A 21,754-nucleotide genomic window follows, 5' to 3' on the forward strand; every position below is an offset into this window, starting at 1 on the left:
CCAGTGCTGCATTCAGACAGTAGGCTGTCTAAAAGGGAAGCCTGAGCATATTAAAGGGCAATTCAAATTCAGGGTACTGCTTGTCAAGCTGTTATTTTCTACAGCCGTGAAAGGCAACTGAAATTGAGAAGTTGGGGAGTTTGTTTATTTGTTTGTAGAAAAGGCAAGCTTGTTTAACAATTCAAGGCATTCTACTAAAAAGTAACTCCTCCATGCCAGTCCTTACTTGCAGCAAAATAAAAACCCAGCTCAGTAACAGCCTTGTTTTAAACTCTGTTCAAACCACAAGGGGCTGAGCTTTTTTATTTAAAATTTTCAACTGCTTGGAAAAAAGTTCCAGGATGAGAGAAAGGGATGTGGAATGCATCATAATTTTAAGTAGTAATTAAAAGCAACTTAGAGCAACAGATAAAACACCTTCTAAATTAAGATAAATACTTTAATCAATTGCCTGTATCTGTTTGTGCCTGTATCTTAATTTACGGCAGAGGCTTTAATTTATTGCTCCCCAGGTCATTTTTAATTACTATAAAATTTAAACTTTGTAGAATTCCCCTGAGTCACAAATTCTAGATATAATTGTCAAATTAAGCTTCTCACTGCTATTTTGTTTGCTGGCTGGCTAGAGTAGTGTATTTCTTTGAATTACACAGAGTGATAATGACACATACAATTCATGTGTAACCCAATAAAAGTCAAATTAGTCCTACACAAAGCTCAAGCAGTTTAGTTTCCAAAATCTCCAAACATGTGGTGAATGGAGCTAGCTCTGCACAAATTAACATTGCGTATCACTTTCTATAATACTTAGAAGGTCAACTCTTAGAAAAACTGAAGTCTGCACATGCGTAACGTTTTGAAATTTGCTGTGCACAGAAATTAAAGCTCTTCTTTCCAACTCACACACTCTTTAGGCAATCCAGGTCACTTGGATTCATCTATCTCAGTCAGTGCTTGTCACTTAAGTGCCTTTATTTAAGGTGTTACCCAGTTGTTCAGTTTGCTCTTCTTGAGCATTAGTATGGCAGAGGAAGATGCAAGAAAGGCATGAGGAAAGGCTTCTAAGGAGCTTCCTGCAGTAGCTACATCTCTCAGGATGGTCATGGTGGTCTATGGTCTGTGAATACGGCATTAACCCCAGAATGACCAAGGGATATGGTATTGCCCTCTGCCGCTACTCACGTAGAGTTTGGGATCTCTGCTTTGAGCTAGTATGCACTACAGAAAAATACCGCAGAGTTAATTTTTGAAGCTCCACCCAAACAGAGTTATGGGCACTGCTGTTCTTAGCCATCTCTCATTGAAAGCAGCATGTGATGGGCTCTTTGTCCTTTAGCCTCATCTCCAAAGAGCAAGCTGAGATTTATGAGCAAGTACAAGGAAACGCTATCACTTGTATTTCTCTCTCCCTGTTCTCCATTCCTGCAACTGCTTCAGATTCACTGAGTGACAGTTCCTTTCTTCCTCAAGACTATTCCATCTGTACTTCTTTTTGTTTGGTCCCCACTGGAGATCAGTATCATTTATAGCACCACCACAAACCCTAGAAAATACTTTTCTGAACATGCCCAATCCACCAAACTAGACACGCAATGCTATTACAGTTCTATCAGCCTGAACTATCCAATTCTTTCAGCATCCATCTTCCTAACACGGTGAAGGCATACTGACCAAAACTCATCCCATGTAACTTTACACAGCTAAGACACTCCTCAACGTGGGAAAATACTGGCCTTGGCTCTCTCTACAGAATATGGTCATTAGCTCACACAAGATGGTAGATTTAAACTGCATCTGCCAACAAATACCAAACCACCAGGCGGGAGGGAATGAAACTTGAAGGGTACAATGCAAAATATAAAACAGTACATTAAACACCCTTCATTATAAATCCAGTATTTCCTTTGTATTCCCACATATTCCCCTTGATTTTTTTTTGTTTGGTTTTGGTTTTGACTTCAATGTCTGTTATTCCTTAGTAAAAAGCACCCTGCTCAAAAAGAGAAAAAATTAAACAAATTTGAGAGATCCAGAAAAGGAGTGGTGAATAAACTACTACTAACACACACGTACATCTTGTAGCTAGCCAGAACTGAAAGAACTCTTTCAGAAATGGGACAGGAGAAAAGCTCCTCTGATGATCAGGCAAATTTTAATTCTAACTAAAACCACTCTAATATTACTGAGAAAAGTAGAAAGTATTTTTCAACCCTGATAGGACTATTTTCATTAACTTGTCTTTTTTTTTTTTTTTAAAAGAAATCAGAATCCAAAGCTACATTTAAATGAAACCCTCAAAGTCTGGCTTGAGGCAAAAACCAGGAATGAAAAACTTCAGTAGCTACAATCTGCCAAAACTGTAAGCTACCGATAACTAGAGATCAAAAGAAGTCAAATGGGAAGTTTGCAAGCAGTCTAAACATAAAAGTTGCTCTAGGATCACCCTGTAACATGTATACATACACACACACACTTGCAAAATAGTATCTGGCATACCTGTCTGAAACAATGTAGGGGGGCAGCTACTGATTCAGTCTCTTTCAGATAATCATCCCAATTAAACTGTTCTGGAAGACACAAGATAAAAAAAGGCAGTTTTTAAAGGGAACTTAAAAGGGGGGTTGGGGAAAGAGAGGAACAGAAAAACAAAACAAAACAACTATCTTGTAGAATTTTTTTTTTTTTTCCAAGAACAGAATTACTCTAAAAACTCCACCTTTGAAAAACACAAAATCCTCCAAGTAGCTTTGAGGGTACCATTAATTTATAGGGGCAGTCACACAATAGGTAAAATCAACATAAACCTCCCCAAAATTCTTGGGGTTTTTTTGTGCTTCACATAAAAAGATACGAGTCAGGATATCTACATTCAATTCTCTGCATAAGGACCTCCCAACCATCCTTGCACAAATCACATTAGCCTTTTGGTATCTTAGTTCCCCTAACAGCAGGACTGATATGATAGTCTCATAGGAGTACTGAGATGGTGTCTGTTGAAAAACACAGACACGTAGATTCTGTTAAAATGTATGTTGAGAATACTATCCCTCCACTAGAAAGCAAAAAGATTGGCACAGCCTTCCAACTTCATCTTCACCTCTTTTACTCTGAAGTCTGATAAAGGTTTATCTTTGTAGGGTAAATATTATGGCAATGTTCAGCAACAACATGGTGGTATTTTTTCCAGTGTTAACTTTGGCATTGTTTATCTGCATGAGTGAGTGTATTCTGCATTTGATTTAAGCAGTGTTATCAGGTTTTGCATGAATGGAACAGTATGAAGTACCAACATTAAAGATATAAGCAAGCATTACTTAATATAAAGCACAAGAAGAAAACTACAATGGCACAGCTGATGTTTTTGTTTCTAAATTTTCTAGAGTGAGATCTTCTGATTATTTTTCTTGTTTGGGCAGCTGGCATTGTTCTGATGTTGCTGAAGAGCAAATCACCAATGAACCCCAAAATGATGCAGTGATGCCACCAAGCGGCTCAGCAACGGCCGCTCACATGGCCTACAGCAAAATCCGTCGCAGCGACAGAGACCACACCGGATTTATCAGTAATCCTTCCAAAAATGCCACTGGGCACAGTTAAACACATCTCTGCAATTTGAAGGAGGGAGGAGAAGCAAAGAACAACCAGAAAGCTGCAGCATCTTCCAGCACTCACACACGGCTTCTCTGAAGGACGTGAGGTGGCTCCAACCTGGAGTCTGCCTGCGTCAGCACAGAATTTTGTTGAAAATATACAGTTCTCAGAAGAGAACTGCCCCCCTGGGCTGCGGAGGTCCTACTTCTTTGGCATAACAAACTCAAAAGGGTCTGTGTGATTTGTCCCTTGTCTCTGCAGAGGGCATGCGGTTGTCAGCTACATAACAAGTCAGTAAAATCCCACAAGATGTTAATTCGGTGGTCTAGACTGTATGTAGGCTGGTAACAAAGACATTTCTATACAGCATCTTGGAAGCCCGCCTATTTTGGAATGAAAACTTTATTCACACATTTAAGCAGTTACATCGATTTTGTATTGCTCACAAAAGGCAGGGTACATTAACTTAAGCATATGTTAGATATTTGTGTTTCAGCAAGGCGTGCTCAGGAAACAGCTCTTCAGAGCTTTCTTCAGGAAGTAGCCTCCAGATTTGTTACTCTTTTCACTGACGGGCCAAGGAGGCTGCAAAAATTAAATATGATGAACTGCTAGCAAAGTTTCATCTTATAAAAATTCTTCTTCGAGTCTAATAATAAAGTAGCCACTTCAGGGTGACTTCTGATTTACCAAAAAATACCCCAAAACCGAATCAAAAACAAACAAACAAACCCACAACCTTTTAATCAGAATTTACCTTAATAAACTTTAAAGTACCAAATTCAATAAAATTAAACCTAGCAAAAAGAAAACGTTAGTTAGGTTTCTCAGATCTAACATGATGTAAAAGCTGTAACTGTGAATCAGAGCCTCGCTGTGTTAAGGACCATGTAAATATAGACACTTCAGATACAGCACCTTCTACTGGGAAAAGTCCTTGTTCACCTCCTCTGAAAAAAATTATCTCCATATACCAGCACTTCCCAAATTATCTCAATTGTTATAATAGCACTGTAAATTTGGTGGCGTGACCCAAAAGTACACAGGGAAACAAACAGCCTCTTTTTTCTCTTTTTTAAAAATTTTTTTTCCAGGGAACATTCACTAGAAAGACATGTAAGGTAACACAAGCAGCCCACTGCAGATAAAGCCAAGAGGAAAACATTACCTGGCTCTTTGCTTTAAATCCTGGCTATCAAAACATCTTTCATCAAGCAGAAATGACCTGAAGTTTAAATTAGAACCTCTCCACCTGTGAAGATATGCTGTATTAAATTAAAGCTACGCTCTCAGAGATGGTACTAATTATCACTTAATTACTGCAGTCACAGAAATAGGAGATGAATGTATGTTTGCAAGATGTAAGATGCATGTCAGGAAGATAACCACATTGAAAAAAATCTCTACACTAAAAGCTTCTCTGTATTCTCAGTGTGCACAGGTAAAGAAGCAGTTGTTTTATATGCATTTCTAGTTCTAAAGCCCCTGAAAACATGCAACTTCTGAGAAATAGAAATCCTTAAGAAAACTAGCTCACACTAAATGATTTAACATGCATTTCTCTTCCCACTCAAACCTGCAGGCTGAATTAAACAGCTTAAGAAAAATCCATTATGCAACAAGCACAACTTCATAACTCACCAGCAAAGTGAAAACTAGAGAGAGAAAGGCATTTTTTTTTACACTGAAGAACAAACCAGCATATAATGGAAACAAGAAACAAAAAAACAAAACAAACCACACCAGAAGGTAACTAGGACCTTCTGTAAAAAAATTCAACAGTTTGTAATCAACACATGAGCAAGACTCCAAAACAGTGATCCAAGACAATCAGCATGCGCAAACAGCCTGACTAATGGAAAAATGGAAGAAAGTTTATGCCGTAGTTGCTTGCATGACTGGCAATAACTCATGGGTCAACAACCCTTGATGTTCTCTCCAGTGCTGTATCAATACCCTATCACTTCTTGTCAAGCCTGCCAATCACAAAGTAACGCAAGCTAAAAGGGTCCTCAGGAGGCCTCTAGTTGAGCCTTCTGCTCCTCCAGGGTTCCATCACCCTCAATGTGCAGACTTTTTTCCTTCCATCAAGCAGGACTTTCTTGTGCTCCAGACAGTATGTTCCTTCCACCGCACCTGTGAGAGGACCCTGTCTCTGTCCCCTCTACAGCCACCTGTCAAGTAACTGAAGACAGCAAGATGATCTCCCATAAGCTTTCTCTTCTTTCGGCTGAAGAAACCATTTTTCTTGTTTGAGTACCAGTTTTCTGCTTACATCTTGCACTCCGGCTCCTTCATTTTTTTTGGTGGACTGCAAGCCTGCTCGCTTCAGTACAGCAGCGTCTTCCTTGCACTGGGGAGCTCCAAACTGAACACAGTACTCCAGATACGGTCTCACAAATAGCCAAAAGAAGCAAATCCCTTCCCTCAGCCTGCTGCCTACAGCGTGCAGTTGACATCTTTCACCACAAGAGCACACTGCTGGCCCACGCTCAGCTCGCTGCCTGACGTGACTGGGCCCTTTTGTGCCAAATCGCTTTCTAGGCAGCCGGCTCCCCCCTGCCCTGCGCCAGGGCTCCCCTCTGCCTGGCTGCGGGACTCCCCATTCGCTTTTGCATCTTACGGGCTTTCTGTCAGCCCGTTCCTCTGGCATGGGGAGGTCCATCTGAAGAGCAGCCCTGCCTTCCAGCCTATCGGCTGCTCCTCCCAGTTAGATGTTGCCCACAAACCGGCTGACAGTGTGTCCTGTCCAGTCACCCCTGTCTGTCAGTAAGGCATAAAACAGCATCAGGACTGGCAGTGACCTCTGAGAAATGCCACTAGCCACCAGCTGACAGGTGGACTTTGTGCTGCTGATCAAAAGCCTTTGTGTCTGGCAGCCCAGTCAACTTTCCATCTACCTATCCAAACCAAATCTCACCATTTTGGCTGAAAGGACATTACAGAAACGGTACAGAAAGCCTCACTAACGTTGAGACAAACAACATCCACTGCTCTCCCCTTACAGAATCCCATTACAGAATCTGTTATCACAAAAGGCAGTCACGCATGGTTCACACTCAGCAAACCCATCTCAGCTGTTACTAACCACATCGTTGTCCTTTACTCACTTGGAAATGGCTTCCAGGAGGATTTTCTCCAGAGTCTTCCTGAAGATCAAGGTCAGGCAGGCCAGCCCGTAAGTCCCCAGGTGCTCCCTTCTTGTCCTTCTTGACACTGGGCATACTGTTGTTTTTCAGCCATCATGAAACTTCCTCAATCACTGTGATCTCTCCAAAATGCAAGAGAAGCCTCACAGTGACATCAGTCAATTACCTCAGCACCCTTGGAGACGTCCCATCTACTCCCACGAATATGTGAATACCCAGTTTGCTGAAGTGCTCCCTGTCTTCTACTGTACATAATGCTACAGTTTAGTTTAAGTCAAAATCTTACAAAATGTAAATGGAAGATTAAAACTATGATTTAAGTGTCACTTGTATATAGGTAGGGTTTAAGGTTCTGGTTTATTTAGGCTAGTTTAATACAGTATCACCACAGTCTAAACACTGTTTAAGCAGACAGAGCAACTAATATCTTCTCATCTCATCACCAGCTTCCCTTGGCATACATTTGAGACTTCTGACACAGAGATTCATCTTTCCTAGTCTTCATCCCACCACCTCTCTTCAAAGATGACGTTTCTTTTTAATTTTGGTTTACATACTCTTGCAAACATAGTAGTTTAGGTGTAACATATTTCATATCCTGCTTTATACCTTGTACCTCCTTCCGTATGTTGCAATAATTCAATTAGAATTTTTCTCCTCCTCCTGTCTTTCCCCACCTACTTTTTTTTTTTCACCTGTTCCTCTCACACCTTTGTATCTCCCCTCCTCTTCAACTTTTCCTATCACATATCCCCCTGAAAACTGGAGATTTCCTGGATGTTAGCCCAAAGCATTGTAAGGCGCCTTTCTTCATCCAGCACCAGGAGGTTCTTTCTTCTTCCTTGCGACCAAAAAGCAACAACACAGGATAAAAATTATCATCTCATCCATAGAAAATCAGAGATTTTGCATGATCTTGAGCAAGGCACTCCTCTCTAGGTGTTTGGCAGAGCTGAGTCTGAATTTCATGAGTAAATTCAGTGCTCAGACAGTAGATTAATAGCATAGTCTCAAGTGGAAGAACATAGATGACAGAATGAGGCTTGCCTGCTTAGCACTGCTTCTTCACGAAGCTTTTACAACACTTTGCTTGCTACTGAAGAAGGAGGCAGAGACGTTTTCCAGTGAGTCATGAAATATGGTTATCTTATCTACATATGAGAAGCACTTTGCTGCTAGGGGGTGTCTTACAGGGCTCCGTCTGTCATGTCAGACAACATTATTTTAAAACACAGACATGCTGAGTCCAGTTTGACTGGAGCTCCTCTTACACTGCAGAAGAGGGAAAATAAGACACAAATACACTTCCTCTCCTGTCTCAGAGGAACAGGGAAGAATAAGAAAGATGACTGCTAGGATCCCAAGAAATGGAAGAATTAAATCTGGCAAATGTAACAGCAGAAAGCTGTACTACGGCTGGTGGTAGTGGTATCACATCTTGTATGCAAAGTCATCATCACCTCAACCACCCAACTAACATGTTATTAATAGTATCTCAGCACGTTCTCTCACTGACTACACTACTTGTAAAGAACTCCTCCACTGACACCCAAGCGAAGCTTTGAACCAGACCATCTCTTAGGAGTCAGAGGGCACAGAAATGTAAGCAGACCGAGAGTTTAAGTAACCCAAGGATATCTTACCGAAAATTAACTAAAGACTCCTGAGGAGATTTTCTACTTTAGTCAATAGTGTTCATGACATTTCTTACTGCCCCAAATTCAAGCAACCAACCTGAACATATGAAGTGTACGTAAGGATGCTGCTGCCCTCTCGCTGCACCTCACAAAGGCTAAATTGCCAGAAAACCCATGTATATGCTGCCCTTTGGCAACTGTTGAGGACAGTAAGAGACTGCCAACTAGATAGCAGAGGTTTGATAAGAAGCTGGATCATTTCTGGCAAGTGTGTCATTTCCGCAGTTTATTATAAACACAAACGTTATTTGAAAACAGATTAAGTAAAATTAGAATCCCAGGCAATTTAATCTCATCAGCAATACTAAAAGCTCAGGCTATAAAACTGAAAAGCCTTTCTTAAGCAACAGCAAACAAATTAAGGGAACAGAAGACAACCAGGGTAGAAAATGTATGAAACTGGGAAATACAAAACATGATCAGAAGAACAGACAAATCAGTAAATTATAAAAAAAAAAAAAACAAACCACAACCCCCCCCCCCCCCCCCCCCCCCCCCATTTACACAGTGTCTTTGATTATTTATACAAAGAGTACCTGGTTTAGCTCTTAAAACTATCAGGCTCAAGTCAAGCAGTTTCAACCATCATTTCCTATACCAAAACATACTTTCTCAACAGAGTTGGACAAAAGCAATGGTATGTTTTTAACTACCCAGCAGTAATAGCCAAAGAGATTGCAAAACAGCCTCAGGAGATAGTACAATCCAAATACATGCTTTTAGGGTACCTTAACTAATACCCTGATAGCTGCAATACCTACCACTTTTTAAAGACGGGTTGTTTGCCTGCTGATTCTTTCCATCTTTCTCTTTTTTAATATTCTTTGAATCTAAAAGACAAGATTCCATTACATAATAAATGTAATATTCACATCATAATGATGTCCAGCATAACACAGCATGCTTTCAAATAAAACAGAATGTCTTCTTCCAAAGATTGACTTTCTTTTATTCATTTCAGTGCATAACCAAAAAAGGTATTTGTATTATAAATTTAATCATATCAATATATTTTGAAAGAAAATTAGTGCAAAGTACAGCACAAAAAAGCAGAGCTTTTGACTGCTTCGCATAAAATTACGAGAATAAATCTAATTGTAGAAAATATAGTATTAGCTCCACAAAGAGCAACTCTGCCCTAATTTTTAACAGCTTTACTCAATCTACACGCAATTTGAGATCCTCAAGATCACCAGATAGCTTTTAAAATCTTGTCTAGACCACTACGAACTGAGAAACAAGAAAAAAGAAAACCACCTTAAAAGCATATTTTTGAGTTAAAGATTTCATTCTATATTCAAATTCTTGAATCCTGAAATTGCAAGCAACTATCTCGGTGCACATTTCAGTTATCAAAAAAAAAAAAAAAAATCATTCAGAATAATCTACCTTCTCTACCATTCATAACCACACACATGCATAAAGGAGTTTGTCGTTTCATTTTTGCTACATTTCAGTGTATATGAGACACAGAAGGGTATTGGAAAGCTAGAACAGAGAAGACAGAAGAAGTCAGTTCCACCTGCTCCTTTTAGTCTTTAAAATATGTTGGTTTGGTGACTTGCTTTTGACACTAGCGGACTGAAATTCAAGCACAATTCAAATATGACACTGAGCTGGCAAATGAAATGCAAACACATTTTCAGTTTTAAAACGTTATCAATCTCTGCATGGCTAAATAACTCCCTCGGTTTGCAACTGGCTCAGCACAAGGAATGGGGCTGCTGCTCCGGGAAGGTGTCTCGGGTCACGCCTTTGGCCATCCCAGTTAGCCTGAACTGCTGAAGGGATGGCTCCTTTGTACCAAAAGATAGCACTAGTAGCTGCATACTGCATCCACTTGCACTTCAGTCTTTAGCTATTGAACAGCTTACATTTGAAATAAAAACACTCCTAACTTCAGAGTAAGAGGCATTTGGTGATCAGAAACACTTGAGATACGAGTTGTTCTGGAGCAAAGATTAAGCCCTAATAGTGTTTCTCTTCTATGTTTTCTCTAAGAAAGGCTCTTCTTGAAACAGAGTACTGACAAGCAATGACTTCTTTCATTACTTATTTATTGAGGAACCGCCACATACAGCAAGAGCTGGATTATGACAATCTTCTGTCATCGATCCCAAACTCCCCTGTGGGTCAGTGAGGAGGGGATAACCCATCTCCCTGGCTCTGTGTGGGGTAGGATGTGGTGCTGCTTTGCCCAGGGCATAGCACAGGCCAGGAAGCCCTCAGGGGCAGCCAAGCAGGACCTCACCAGCCTGGGCCATTGCACTACCCCAGCCAGGAGCAACCAGGCGGGCACTGGGAGCAGCCCCAGCCCTGGGAACCCTGCTGGGGCTGAGGCCAGGCAGGGACGTGGGCCCATGGGTGGGCCCGGCCTCATGGTGCCCATGGTCAGGCAGGGCTGTGGGGAGCTGGAGACAGACTCTGGTGAGGCCTCAACAGGGCAGGGGCTGATGGCTCCGGGGGGCTGACATGGGGTCCTGGACTGGGCAGGGTGGAGAGAGGCCCTATGTGAGGTTTGGCATGGCCACTAACGCCTATTAGTGCAGCCGGGGCTGAGACACCTTCCAAGAATAACCCAGACTCCACAGTCCCAGAAAACATACAGCTACATACTTGCTCGAAATATGTGCAGATGCATCACCTCTTTCTCCTAAAGCAGATAAGGGAAGTACCCAAGATCCTTTGGAAAGAAAAGAAAATGCAATGTTTACTCCTTTACTTAGCCTTCTTTCTTGACTTACACACTCATTCTTTTGGAAAAGGTTTGCTTTGAAACATTTCCCTCATCACTGAAAGCATTTAACAGGTTCCACAGAACCTGACCTCATGGAGCTCAACTTCAGAGGGACTTGCTGAAATGCTTCTGGATGGTGCCCACAGAGGTGTAACCCCAGTATTTCCTCAGGAGTAGAGCTTTAACCTACAAAAGTGGACATCCTATGTCATGACAACTACCAGTGGGAACCTGAAAAGGGACAGTGGTAAAACCAGTCCAGTAACAATGGCAAGACACAAGGATAACATTCACCTTCTCCCACCTACAGCTCAAAGTATATTCCATCCAGACTCTTTGGGATTTACCAGAATCCAGCTCGTTTTCTACTGAGTGGTGACAATCACCAGCAGAGCCTTTGTCGTGCATTACAAGCCCAGTTAGTCAGGTTTTCCCCAAAACAGTCATGGCACTGTCGCAGACATCATGCTGATGGCTTACAGAGTAGATAACTTCCCAATCCACATATTTCTGAAAAGGAAATCCAACGCCATCCCACATAAGAGACTTACTGAAGAAGAGAACAAATAATGGCTTCCTGTGAACACCCAAAGCTTGAAAGGAGAAAGTCATGAAAGAGTATCTACCCAACAGTGCCAGATTTCAAACAAAATTACAGCCTTTCATGATGAGAGACATCAAGAACAGGTGAAGGAATGTGAAAAACTGCAGCCTGGACACCAGATGAGTTCTTGCTGAGAACCACCACCCAAACTACTTACTTCCTGCACCAGTTAGGTTTACTGCCTGTCTTACAAATATCACAGCAAATATGAATGCTGAAATGAGGCACTCTCACCAACACATTTTTCCTATCATCAGCCATTAGAAAACTATGAGAATAAGAAGAGATGAAGACATTAATGAGAAGAAATTGATTCCTCAATAGCAGTTTAAATACCTGTTTCATTCGAGGTGGAGGCTTCTTCATTCATAATAAACCCAAAGCACTGTCACTATCACTTGTTTCTAATGACAAGAAATCTGGTCTTTAAAACACCCAAGTAAAACTCACGCAGCACATGCAGAAGCATCCAAAAATAAGTCTGAATAAAACAAAGACTGTTTTCTCCCCTTGCTTTTATGCACTCTAGCTCTCAGTGTAGGGAAGATCACTAAAAGCTGGAGTGTTTTGTCTAAGGAGATAAAAAGCTACTATAACAGTAAGAACTACTATCCTGTTTTCACATGAGACACCCCGTATCTACTACCACCTCAGAAGAGTTTCTCCCAGTCTATACTTCACAGTTGCTATTGATGCCTTGTGGTCTGGTGTGTCTCTTCCACTGGCAGTAGTCAGGGCAAATAAGAATTTATGGTTTCTTTTTAAAAGCAACATTAAAGAAAACAAGATTAAAATGCAATTTTATAAACATGAAATACATGTGTGAGTTGTTTTTGTTTGGTTTTGGTTTTTTATGTGCACCAATCTATATTTGACCTTTCAACACCCTAAGTTATAGTAATTTTACTTTACAAGGATCACTGAAAACAAAATTAAGACATGGAAGACTATTATGTCAAATCACCAGGCTGAGGAAGATGACTCCCTCAGCATATGACCCTCAATTTGGTCAAACTCTGAGGACAAACCTCAAAAATAAGGTTAGAAAAGAAGGAAATACTTCTGCAGGTACAAAGAATATTTTCTTCTCATCTACTTCACCTAGCCATGTTCAAGGACTAATTCTCTCAAAGCTGAAAAGCAAACTTGAAAATGGGAACTTTATTTTTATGTTAGAGACAGAAGAGATTTCTTAATTCTAGAGTAACGAAGCTCACGGTGACCAAAAAAAAAAAAAAAGTTGAATTTATTATCTAGGATTCGCTCCTCATAAACTCCATTTTTAAAGAGACAAGTTTGAGTTTACTTTCCATTGTAAAACACAATATGTTTTACATCTTTTTGTCAAATTTGATGAATGAAAGTAAAATGCTGCTGCTGTGGACTTAATCACACGTTACTCAGCTCTCTTAAAACAACAACAACAAAGAATAGGATATCATGTTCAAAGAAAGTGTTAAAAATATAGTCATACATTTAAGTATATAGAGAGCTTATATATTCTCTATGTAAATATATATACCCATTTAGCCTATTATACATATAGGCTAAATACTTATTTTCAACACCCTGTGAAAGATTTTCTTCTACGTAGCAAGGTCAGAACACACCATAAAAAAAATTACAAAAGCAGCATATTTTATCATTCACCAACTAAGTTCTTCTACAGCTCACTTCATAAACTAAAGCAGGAGATACAAAACAAGATTAGAGTAGATTATTTAACCTAGTGCTTTCTGCTTACCGATTCAATACTCCATATGTTTACATTACTCCCACCCTATCTGCAACCACAGAATTCTTCTGCTGATAAGATTACTCAACAGAAGACAGGCAAAAGCAACCACATCGATCATTCAAGAAATTAGAGACAAGGAAGAAACCAGACAAAGCTGTCTTGACTGGCTTGTGAATGCAACAAGAAAAAAATGTTACAATCAGAAAAGGCCCCTTTAGAATATAAGGTCTGGTAAAGATAATCCTGGTGACTAGTGTGTAGTTACTCTTATAAATTCCCAAGGTGAACTGCAGCATCTCCTCCAAGATGCTTTAAAAATCCACAACACTTCTTTCTGGGAAGAGTTAAATGTTCAACAAACGAGATGATTGCTTTGTCTGCATGCTGGGCAAGCATCACCTTTGTCAACAGTATTAGTTTTTACCACAGAACGGTGTGCTACATGAGGAGGCACAATGTACCATCTTAGAAGACTTGCTGTTTGTTTGCTCTCCAAAGTGGGAATAAAGCAATTCCCAGTCATGCTTTTGAAATTTCTGCAGCTCTTTCTTTGCCACCTTAAAGTCTTCAAACTCTGTCAGGCATTCAAAACATGTCAGGAGACTACTTCTTTCAAAGAGATCCTTTGTCTCTTCCTGATGGACGTGAAAAACCTTTGGGTAACAGAAACATTTGCTCTTCCCATGCCATACAGTTACTCACCTTCAGATGAAGTTTACTAAGGCAAACCCAAGACTTACATTGCTCAAGAAGTAGCTTTCTTCACTTCTTACTACATAGGGTTGTCAGCAACTTTTAGCTACCCTTCACTGAGCCTCAGCACACACAGTTTAGGATACCAAGACAAAGTGAGTATGAAATGTCTCCTTTCCCTTCTTTTTGTGCTTTCCTAGTGGGATTCTTATCTGCACGGAACAGGGTGTCTCTTTTAGTATGTTTAGACAACAGCCATGAAGAAAACATACAAGAGAAGGGGACAGACTTCCTCCATAAACTCTTGGTGCAACAATTAAATGGATGACTCCTGCCATTACAGAAAATCTGCTATAGCAAAAGACAAGTATTTACCAAGGGAGCGCACAAGCACATAAACCAGCTTGGGGTGAAGGTAGAAAGCTCAAGAGAAGCACAAAAGTGTTAGCAGCATTTTATGGGGGAAGACTACCCATCTGAAAGCTTTGAAAAGCAGCAGCAACCTGGTTTCAGACAGTGGATCTTTCTTTACATTCTCTTTGTTTCACCAACCCAAACACCCTTGTTACTTTTTAAGTCTCACTCTTTATTTTAGCACTTTACTGACAATTAACTTCTGCAGACGTGACACAGCAGAAATCACACCTTTGCAGTACACTGTGCATTTGTGGATGAATTTCTTTAAAAACGTTAATTTTACTTTCAAGAGCTTGTGGAAGACAGCTGTTAATGCCATTTGTAGTGGTAAAATCTGATTCCTTGTACTACTTAGTTACCCTCCTGTTAAATTGTGTGCAATTACAGAATAAAGCAGCACATTTTATTTAATATTATACTTAGACAGGTTCTTCAATTTTGGAGTAGTATAATGGCTTCAACGCTGTCACAGGACAAAATTGCTTTGGTTGAACTTGTATAGAACTCCAGGATAAACCGAATTTAGCATACTTACTCTAAAACAATGTGAAGTTTAACTTGCCTGTGTTCAATCCGTACCATAACCCTTCCTCTTTAATCTAACAGTACAGAAATTGTCAAGTCATAACCTATCACCTCCGAAAAGAGAATTTACCAGGTTCCCTGTTTTCTTTCGTCTTGGATAAAAGCTACCAGGCCTTACCTTTAGCCGCTGTTCTCCCCATGGTAACACTTCTGTGATCTTCCCTCTCACAATAAAAGGCTGAAGTTAAAAGACCAGTTAATTCTTCCTTTCAGCGCAACAGTTTCCTGTGGAGTAGTAATACAACAAGTTAGGGAGGAGGTTGTTGTTGGGGATGGGGTTTTCTTTTTTTTGGAAAGGAGGACTTATTTTGTATAGGTGTACAATTATCTTGCTAGTTTAAAGTTGCAAACGTTTCACAAGCTGTTTGTAGAAGAACAGCGTGTAAACAATAACTGTATCAAAATAACAAGGGTACAGAAGAACCCAAACTTCTATTCCGTTGGTTTAGACAGTTCATTCTACAATGACTTTGCATTTTCTGTGGATTTCTAATACAAAGATACAAAAAAATGCTTTATTCTTTTTCCTCCCCAGTAAATATTACTGAAAATGGAACACTTACACATCACTCACTTGTCATGCCTCACTTGCACAGAGTTTAAAAATCCACAATTTGAACACCTTTGGGTAAAACACACACTATATTTCGCAACTACAGCGGAAGGGGTAATAAAACCCTGATGTAAGAGATCTGCACAAAGGCCCAAGTGCCCACTGATACCCCTGCCCGCTACCACTTGTAACAGAGCCGGGAACACCAACTACAGATAAAAGCAGTGAGCCATATTCTTGTAGGGTTTAGAAATTAAAAGGTCCAATCAGTTAAGCCATTGTAAGTAGCAAAAACAAACTTATTTTGTGTGTGTGTGTGCTACTGTGATTTTCTACTCCAGCATCTAGTTTTTGGAACTTTGACTGTATTCCATTCAAGTCAAACTCATTTGAAGCTCTTTAGCCTCGAAGCAACAAAGCCAGCAAGTTTATTATCCTTTTCCATTCACTGTTCAAGTAATAATGGGTAAAAATACATTCAATTTTCAGAACTATCTTCTTTGATTGTTTCCTTTCAAGGAATTACCATAAGGTTAAAGTTGACATTATCAAAAGTTCAAGGTTTTTTTTAAAGTTTGAATATGTTTAAACGTTTTCCAAGATTAATTTTGCCAAAGGTACAACTTGTAGAAGATAAACCTTTCTAGAGTTACATAAAAGGAATAATAGTTGAAAAGCAAGATATCTACTTGGAATTTCTTGAAATTTATACTTGCATGGTAAAAAAAAGTAATTACACATGCTTAACACATACAAGAGAGGTGTCATATAGTCAAGTATTTTCCAGAAACCATGACATTTCAGTGAAATTTCAATGAACTTGCATGGTATGGTGATGGATTGCATGATGAAAACTTTATACAGTGCAAGTCCCATTGCTAAAACTAATTAAATATGGTTTTTAAAATGCCAATGACTGACAAATTCATTTAGTTTATGTGTGTGCTGTGTGTGAACATGCTGGACAGTTATTACAAAATAATCTCAAGACTTGAAAGCAGTTATAAATAAAACTGAATACGAACATAAAATAAGCAGGTTTTGCTACACAATAGCATTCATACCATAAGTGATCATTGGGATTAAGAACAGAAATCCTTTTAAGCCATCAAATAAATTTGAAATACTTGATACTTTTGTAGACTCCCCCAAAAATTCAAAGCTTTTCCGCTGCGAGTAATAAATCGCGAAAGGTGATGCAGAGTCAAAGTAACTGTTTTTACAGATTACTTTAAAACAGTGCATGGTTTTTATCTTTTTGTTCCAAGTACCAGATTGCACTTGGTGCAGTAATAAAGATTCCAACCCCGCAGTGATAGTCATCAAGTTTAGCACAACCGGAGTGTCTGTCAGAACATAAAAAGGATTCCAGCTTTTCATTAGCTCGTGTTGCGCCAGATAGGCTATTTTACAGCATGCCCACCAGCCTGCTAAAAATATAAGACAACTGAAAGTTCTGAAAGCACTGTTTGAAACAGGACAAACACAACTGCAGGAATACAATACATTACTGTTTCAAAGGGATGTTACTTAAAGGCCAGTTAGAGCTGCTATTAAGTTAGCTTTGAGATAGCGCTGTTTGTCACAGAAAACATTCACGAATGGTATTTCCGAGCCTCTCTCTAACAACCACTACGTGCTGCTGAAATAGAGCAAAACAAAAACCAGTTACTTCCAAAACAGAGCCAGGTCAGTCCGAGACAAAGTGCAACCTTTTTTGCAGGGGCAGACCGTGGAACAGTTTTCCATCGTCTCGCGTAATTAAGCTGCGAACCACAAGCGAGGCAGTTATGTCCTTAGCTAACCAAGACAGAGTCCTCTCACGTTGCACTCGCCATCCCCAGCCTGACTTGGCCCACAGCACACCCGGCACAGAAGAGAAGAAAACCACCAACACAGGGGAGAAACCTCCAGGGATGTTTTGGCAAAATGACGTAGAAAAGGGCAGAGCTCAAGACACTCTTGTGTGTGCCCCTCAGCAAGCAAGCCTAGGCAGTCATAGAGAAAGCTGGGGTTAAGAAATTAATCTAGAAGCTTCTAGAAATAGAAGGGGGAAAAAAACGACACAAAACAAGGTCAGGAATATACGAGCAAACAAAGAAATGCAATGGCAAGGCTGAAGCGTAATAGCATTAGGATGCACAAAGCAGCAGAATGAAAACCAAAGTTACAAAACCCAAGATAAACATAGTGATTGTCAGTCACAAACAGAAAATGCTCAGAACCCACTGACTTAGGGAACGGAAGTACAGAACCCATTCCGTACACCAAGGCGAATCTGCTGTAAATTATGGAAACTAAAAAAAAAAAAAAAAACAAACCAAAACCACAAACCAAACATGAACCCTACGATAACATTGGATTCATCATCAACATATCTTCAATTTAAAGAGCTGTGGAGGATCTCCACACTCACAAACTGTATTATTTACGTCACTTACATCTCAATTTATCCTGTAAACCAAGTTCCACACTTTCACCAATTAGGTTCCCTTACATCAGTTACTATTTTTAAAATCAGATGGAAAGCATTCATCTGCCTTTAATTCCCTACTGAAGTTTTTATTGTTAAGCCCCAAATCACTGCTACTAACCACCTCCCACTGTGCGAGCCCTTTGTCAGAAAGCAGCATATTAGTAGACAAGCCTAAGCCTTCACCCTCTCTGCGTTGCTACTACATAATACTAGGTGTCAGAAAACAAGACAGAAAACATTTTCTCTGTCTAAATTTGCTCTTCTCATTTTGAAAGAATTACTCAAAGGACATGTAGTGCCATATTACAAAGCAGCTAGTATTCTACAGAAAAATGTCAAAATCATTCTCTGTTTTGCTTGCTGCACATCTTCATTATCTTTCTCACTGTAAGCCAGGCACTCAAGTAAGCCGAACGTCCTGAAAAAAATCCTGCATATTTAGGGCTTCCCAGTGCAAGTTAATCTTGATAGTTGCCCCCTCATGAAAATACACAGCACAGAGCTAGGGAGACAAATATAACATTTAAAAGAAGCTGAAGCAACTACTAGATTGTGAGCTTATTACGCACCAAAAAGATTAAGGTTTTTGTACCAACGACTCTGCACCTCAAGCTCAGAGGTAAGGCAGAAACACCAGTTTCAGAGCCGGTCAGCTTTCTGCCCCTACCACAGGTGTCACTGCAGTAACTCAGACCTCACCACTGCCATCCTCGGGGATGGAAGGGACAGTCACCAGCGGGCAGCCCCCGCTGGAGAGGGACTGGGGCTATTCTGTGATACAGAAACTCAGCGCAGAAGAGAAATCTCGCAAAACAGCCACTCTGAAGCACCGATTAAGTTCTTCTTAACTTTAGCTTGAAATACCAGCAGCCACTTTTCAGGATCTCTCTGAACAGGGTGTTATACTTGCCCCTCTCTTTCTTCATTCACTTGCTTCCACAAATGCTTCCAGATCAAACATCCATACACAAGGAGGGGGAAAGAATTATGCACAGTTTGAGCAGCAAAACCACTTAGAGACAGAGGCTCAGCATAAGCAAAGCAATAATCCTCCCAGTCTTTCACCTGTGCAAGTCCTGCGTTTGCTTTCACCACCAGCATTCGCGTGCTGTGAGCCGTAGAAACCTCAGAGTTACCATTTAAAACTGCTGGCCAGTATGACCACACACCCTATTGATGTTCCTCGACGCCTTTTTGCCGTTTGTTATGGCAAACAAACACTGCAGAGAGCCCTTCAAGAAAAGGACCTGTACAGCCTCCGCCGTGGTTCCCGCTCCAGCCTCCACACCTGGGTAACGTGTACCTACAGGTACCACTTGCTTCCCAAACAAGCGGGAGTTTTTCCTCAAAGAGAATCACATTCCTTCATGAAACTGGAACACTTTTTAAAAAACCCAATCACCTATTCATGTGTTATCCCCTAAATAAATACCCTACTTCATACCATCTTCACAAGGCTTTGAAGGGCGGAACAGAGGCAAAGAAAGTAAGTCTTAAAAGGAATACTTCTGTAACATGCAATACTTCCAAGTCCCCTTGAAAATTCACTTTCTGGCAAATTACCCAGTGTGTAGACTCATTTAGTATACTTCAAGACACAGCAGCATCTACTTGCTTATTTCTGTAATAGATGGAATCAGTAAAAACCTTCTAGAGCATACTGTGGCATCATTATAGAAAAGTAAGATCTCAAAGGCTAGAAGAAACAAACCTTACATTTGCAGGAATATATCAGAAGATTCTACAATGTAACATAAGCCTTGTAGTCGTAAAATCAGTATTATTTAGCATTACACATATATGACTTCAAAACAAAACCCAAAGATCAGGTCTTCTTTCACTTAGGTACACAAATATACAATCATTTGGTGTTCTGACAAGAATTTTGATCCAAGTTGGACTCCCTTTTAGTTCACATTTTTGGGGGGGGGGAGGGGGGGAGGGGAGGGGAAGTGAGATTGTTTCAAGGAAAGGAAATTAAACTTCCATGTTTTCATATAAAAACAGAGTTGGGAAAGATAGGCTTTTGTCAAATTTACAGGCTTCCAAAAGAGCAAATATTAGCTAGCCATATGTATTATTACAACAATTAAGTTTGAATATTAAGTAAGTTGTTAAAGAAACAGAGTGGGTATTTAGAGCTTTACAAATATAATTTTGTAATGTCATTTGCCTTAACATCAAGAAGAAATTTTCTGCACTTGCAAAATACCTCAGAAAGTCACCAACAGTGTACTGCTCATTATTTATGAAGTGATTAGCATAAACAAACTTTTAAGCTGTCAGCAGTAAAATACTGCCTGTAAATGTTCTGCCCTCTCTCCAGGTAAGTTTACGATCTGCTTTAGCATATGAGCAACTGTAATTACAGTAAGTCATACATTTAAAGACTACGAAAATCTCTCTAAACTCTCAAACCGTACTAAGTGTATTATTCACTACAGAGCAAGGCACTGTGTATTTTTAAAAAGCAACACTAACAAGGTTTAGACCAAAGATTTTTCCCAAAAATTCCCGAAACAAGAAATAAAAACTTATAAATGAGAACAGCAGAAAAGTGAGGTCTCCAAATTAAACAGCATAGCTTGTATCAACACACAACAGAAACAATTTATGTCACACAGATTCCAGCAGTTACTAATTTGACGGTAATTTTAAAAATTAAAGTTTAGAGCTGCTCTACGGCTACCAGTGGAAAATAAAAACAGCTTCTCTCCTCTCTCCCCCCTCTCCATCCTGCTTTAAAAGACAGAAGATGTGGGGTTGTAAAACCTGAAAAAGGAAATGGTATGTGTGAAGTCAGCAGTTCAGCAAAGCGGCTGACTGGCCATTAACAGCTCTAAATATTCTTAAAATGCGAGTCTTCCCACATGAAAGGGTATTTTAATGTTATATTCAAATAAATCAAAATTACAGCTCGCAGCGCTTACATTTCTATCTTAAGTAAAACTGCCGGCTTTAGTAGTTTACTAGTATTTATTTACAGTAGCACAAGAATTCGACAAATTGTTTAAACATTGTGGTGAACGCAGCTCACTGAAACCTCTGTGCTGTTTTCCACTTCCCCCTGCAAGCCTGGAATACTCTTCCTGAAAACATTCATCATCATTATTCAGCCTGGCTTTGTTCAAATGCCTACCTCAAATTTCTTTCATCAAGCAAACTAATTAAATTATGTACAAAAAAAAAAACCCTCAATCAATTTTGTATGATTAGCACCGGCTAAGAGCTACGTACCTGCGTGAAATTCTCTCTACACGCAGATACATCTCCTCTGCCTTCAGCTCAGCCTCCCTGGACACAGAAGAGAGCTCTCGAACTATTTGTTCTGTGAGGCACCGAGCATACTTTTAGCACAGTGTAAATACAGCAGGTAAGGGAGAAAAGAAATGGCTGTTGCAAACATCATAAGAGATGCCCAGATGCTAGAGGTCCCCACAGAGCTTGTCTGCGCTTGTCTTTGGCAGACAACAAGCAATACCACCAGCTTTAAAAGCAGCAGAGAGGGTATGTG

At 40.0% G+C, this 21,754-nt stretch overlaps 1 protein-coding gene across 1 annotated transcript in view; it reads right to left on the minus strand.

Moving 5' to 3' along the window:
- SCML2 (Scm polycomb group protein like 2) overlaps positions 1–21,754 on the minus strand; it is a 72,306-nt gene that overhangs the window by 42,745 nt on the left and 7,807 nt on the right. Inside the window, exons 2-3 of the mRNA XM_065647696.1 lie at positions 15,330–15,436; positions 2,497–2,567 (exon numbers count right to left, since the gene is read on the minus strand). Coding sequence (XP_065503768.1) covers positions 2,497–2,567; positions 15,330–15,351 — 93 coding nt within the window. The 5' untranslated portion in view covers positions 15,352–15,436. The remainder of the gene's footprint in view (positions 1–2,496; positions 2,568–15,329; positions 15,437–21,754) is intronic.

This window comes from Caloenas nicobarica, chromosome 1 (assembly GCF_036013445.1).
Source record: "Caloenas nicobarica isolate bCalNic1 chromosome 1, bCalNic1.hap1, whole genome shotgun sequence".
Classification (NCBI taxonomy): Eukaryota; Metazoa; Chordata; class Aves; order Columbiformes; family Columbidae; genus Caloenas; species Caloenas nicobarica.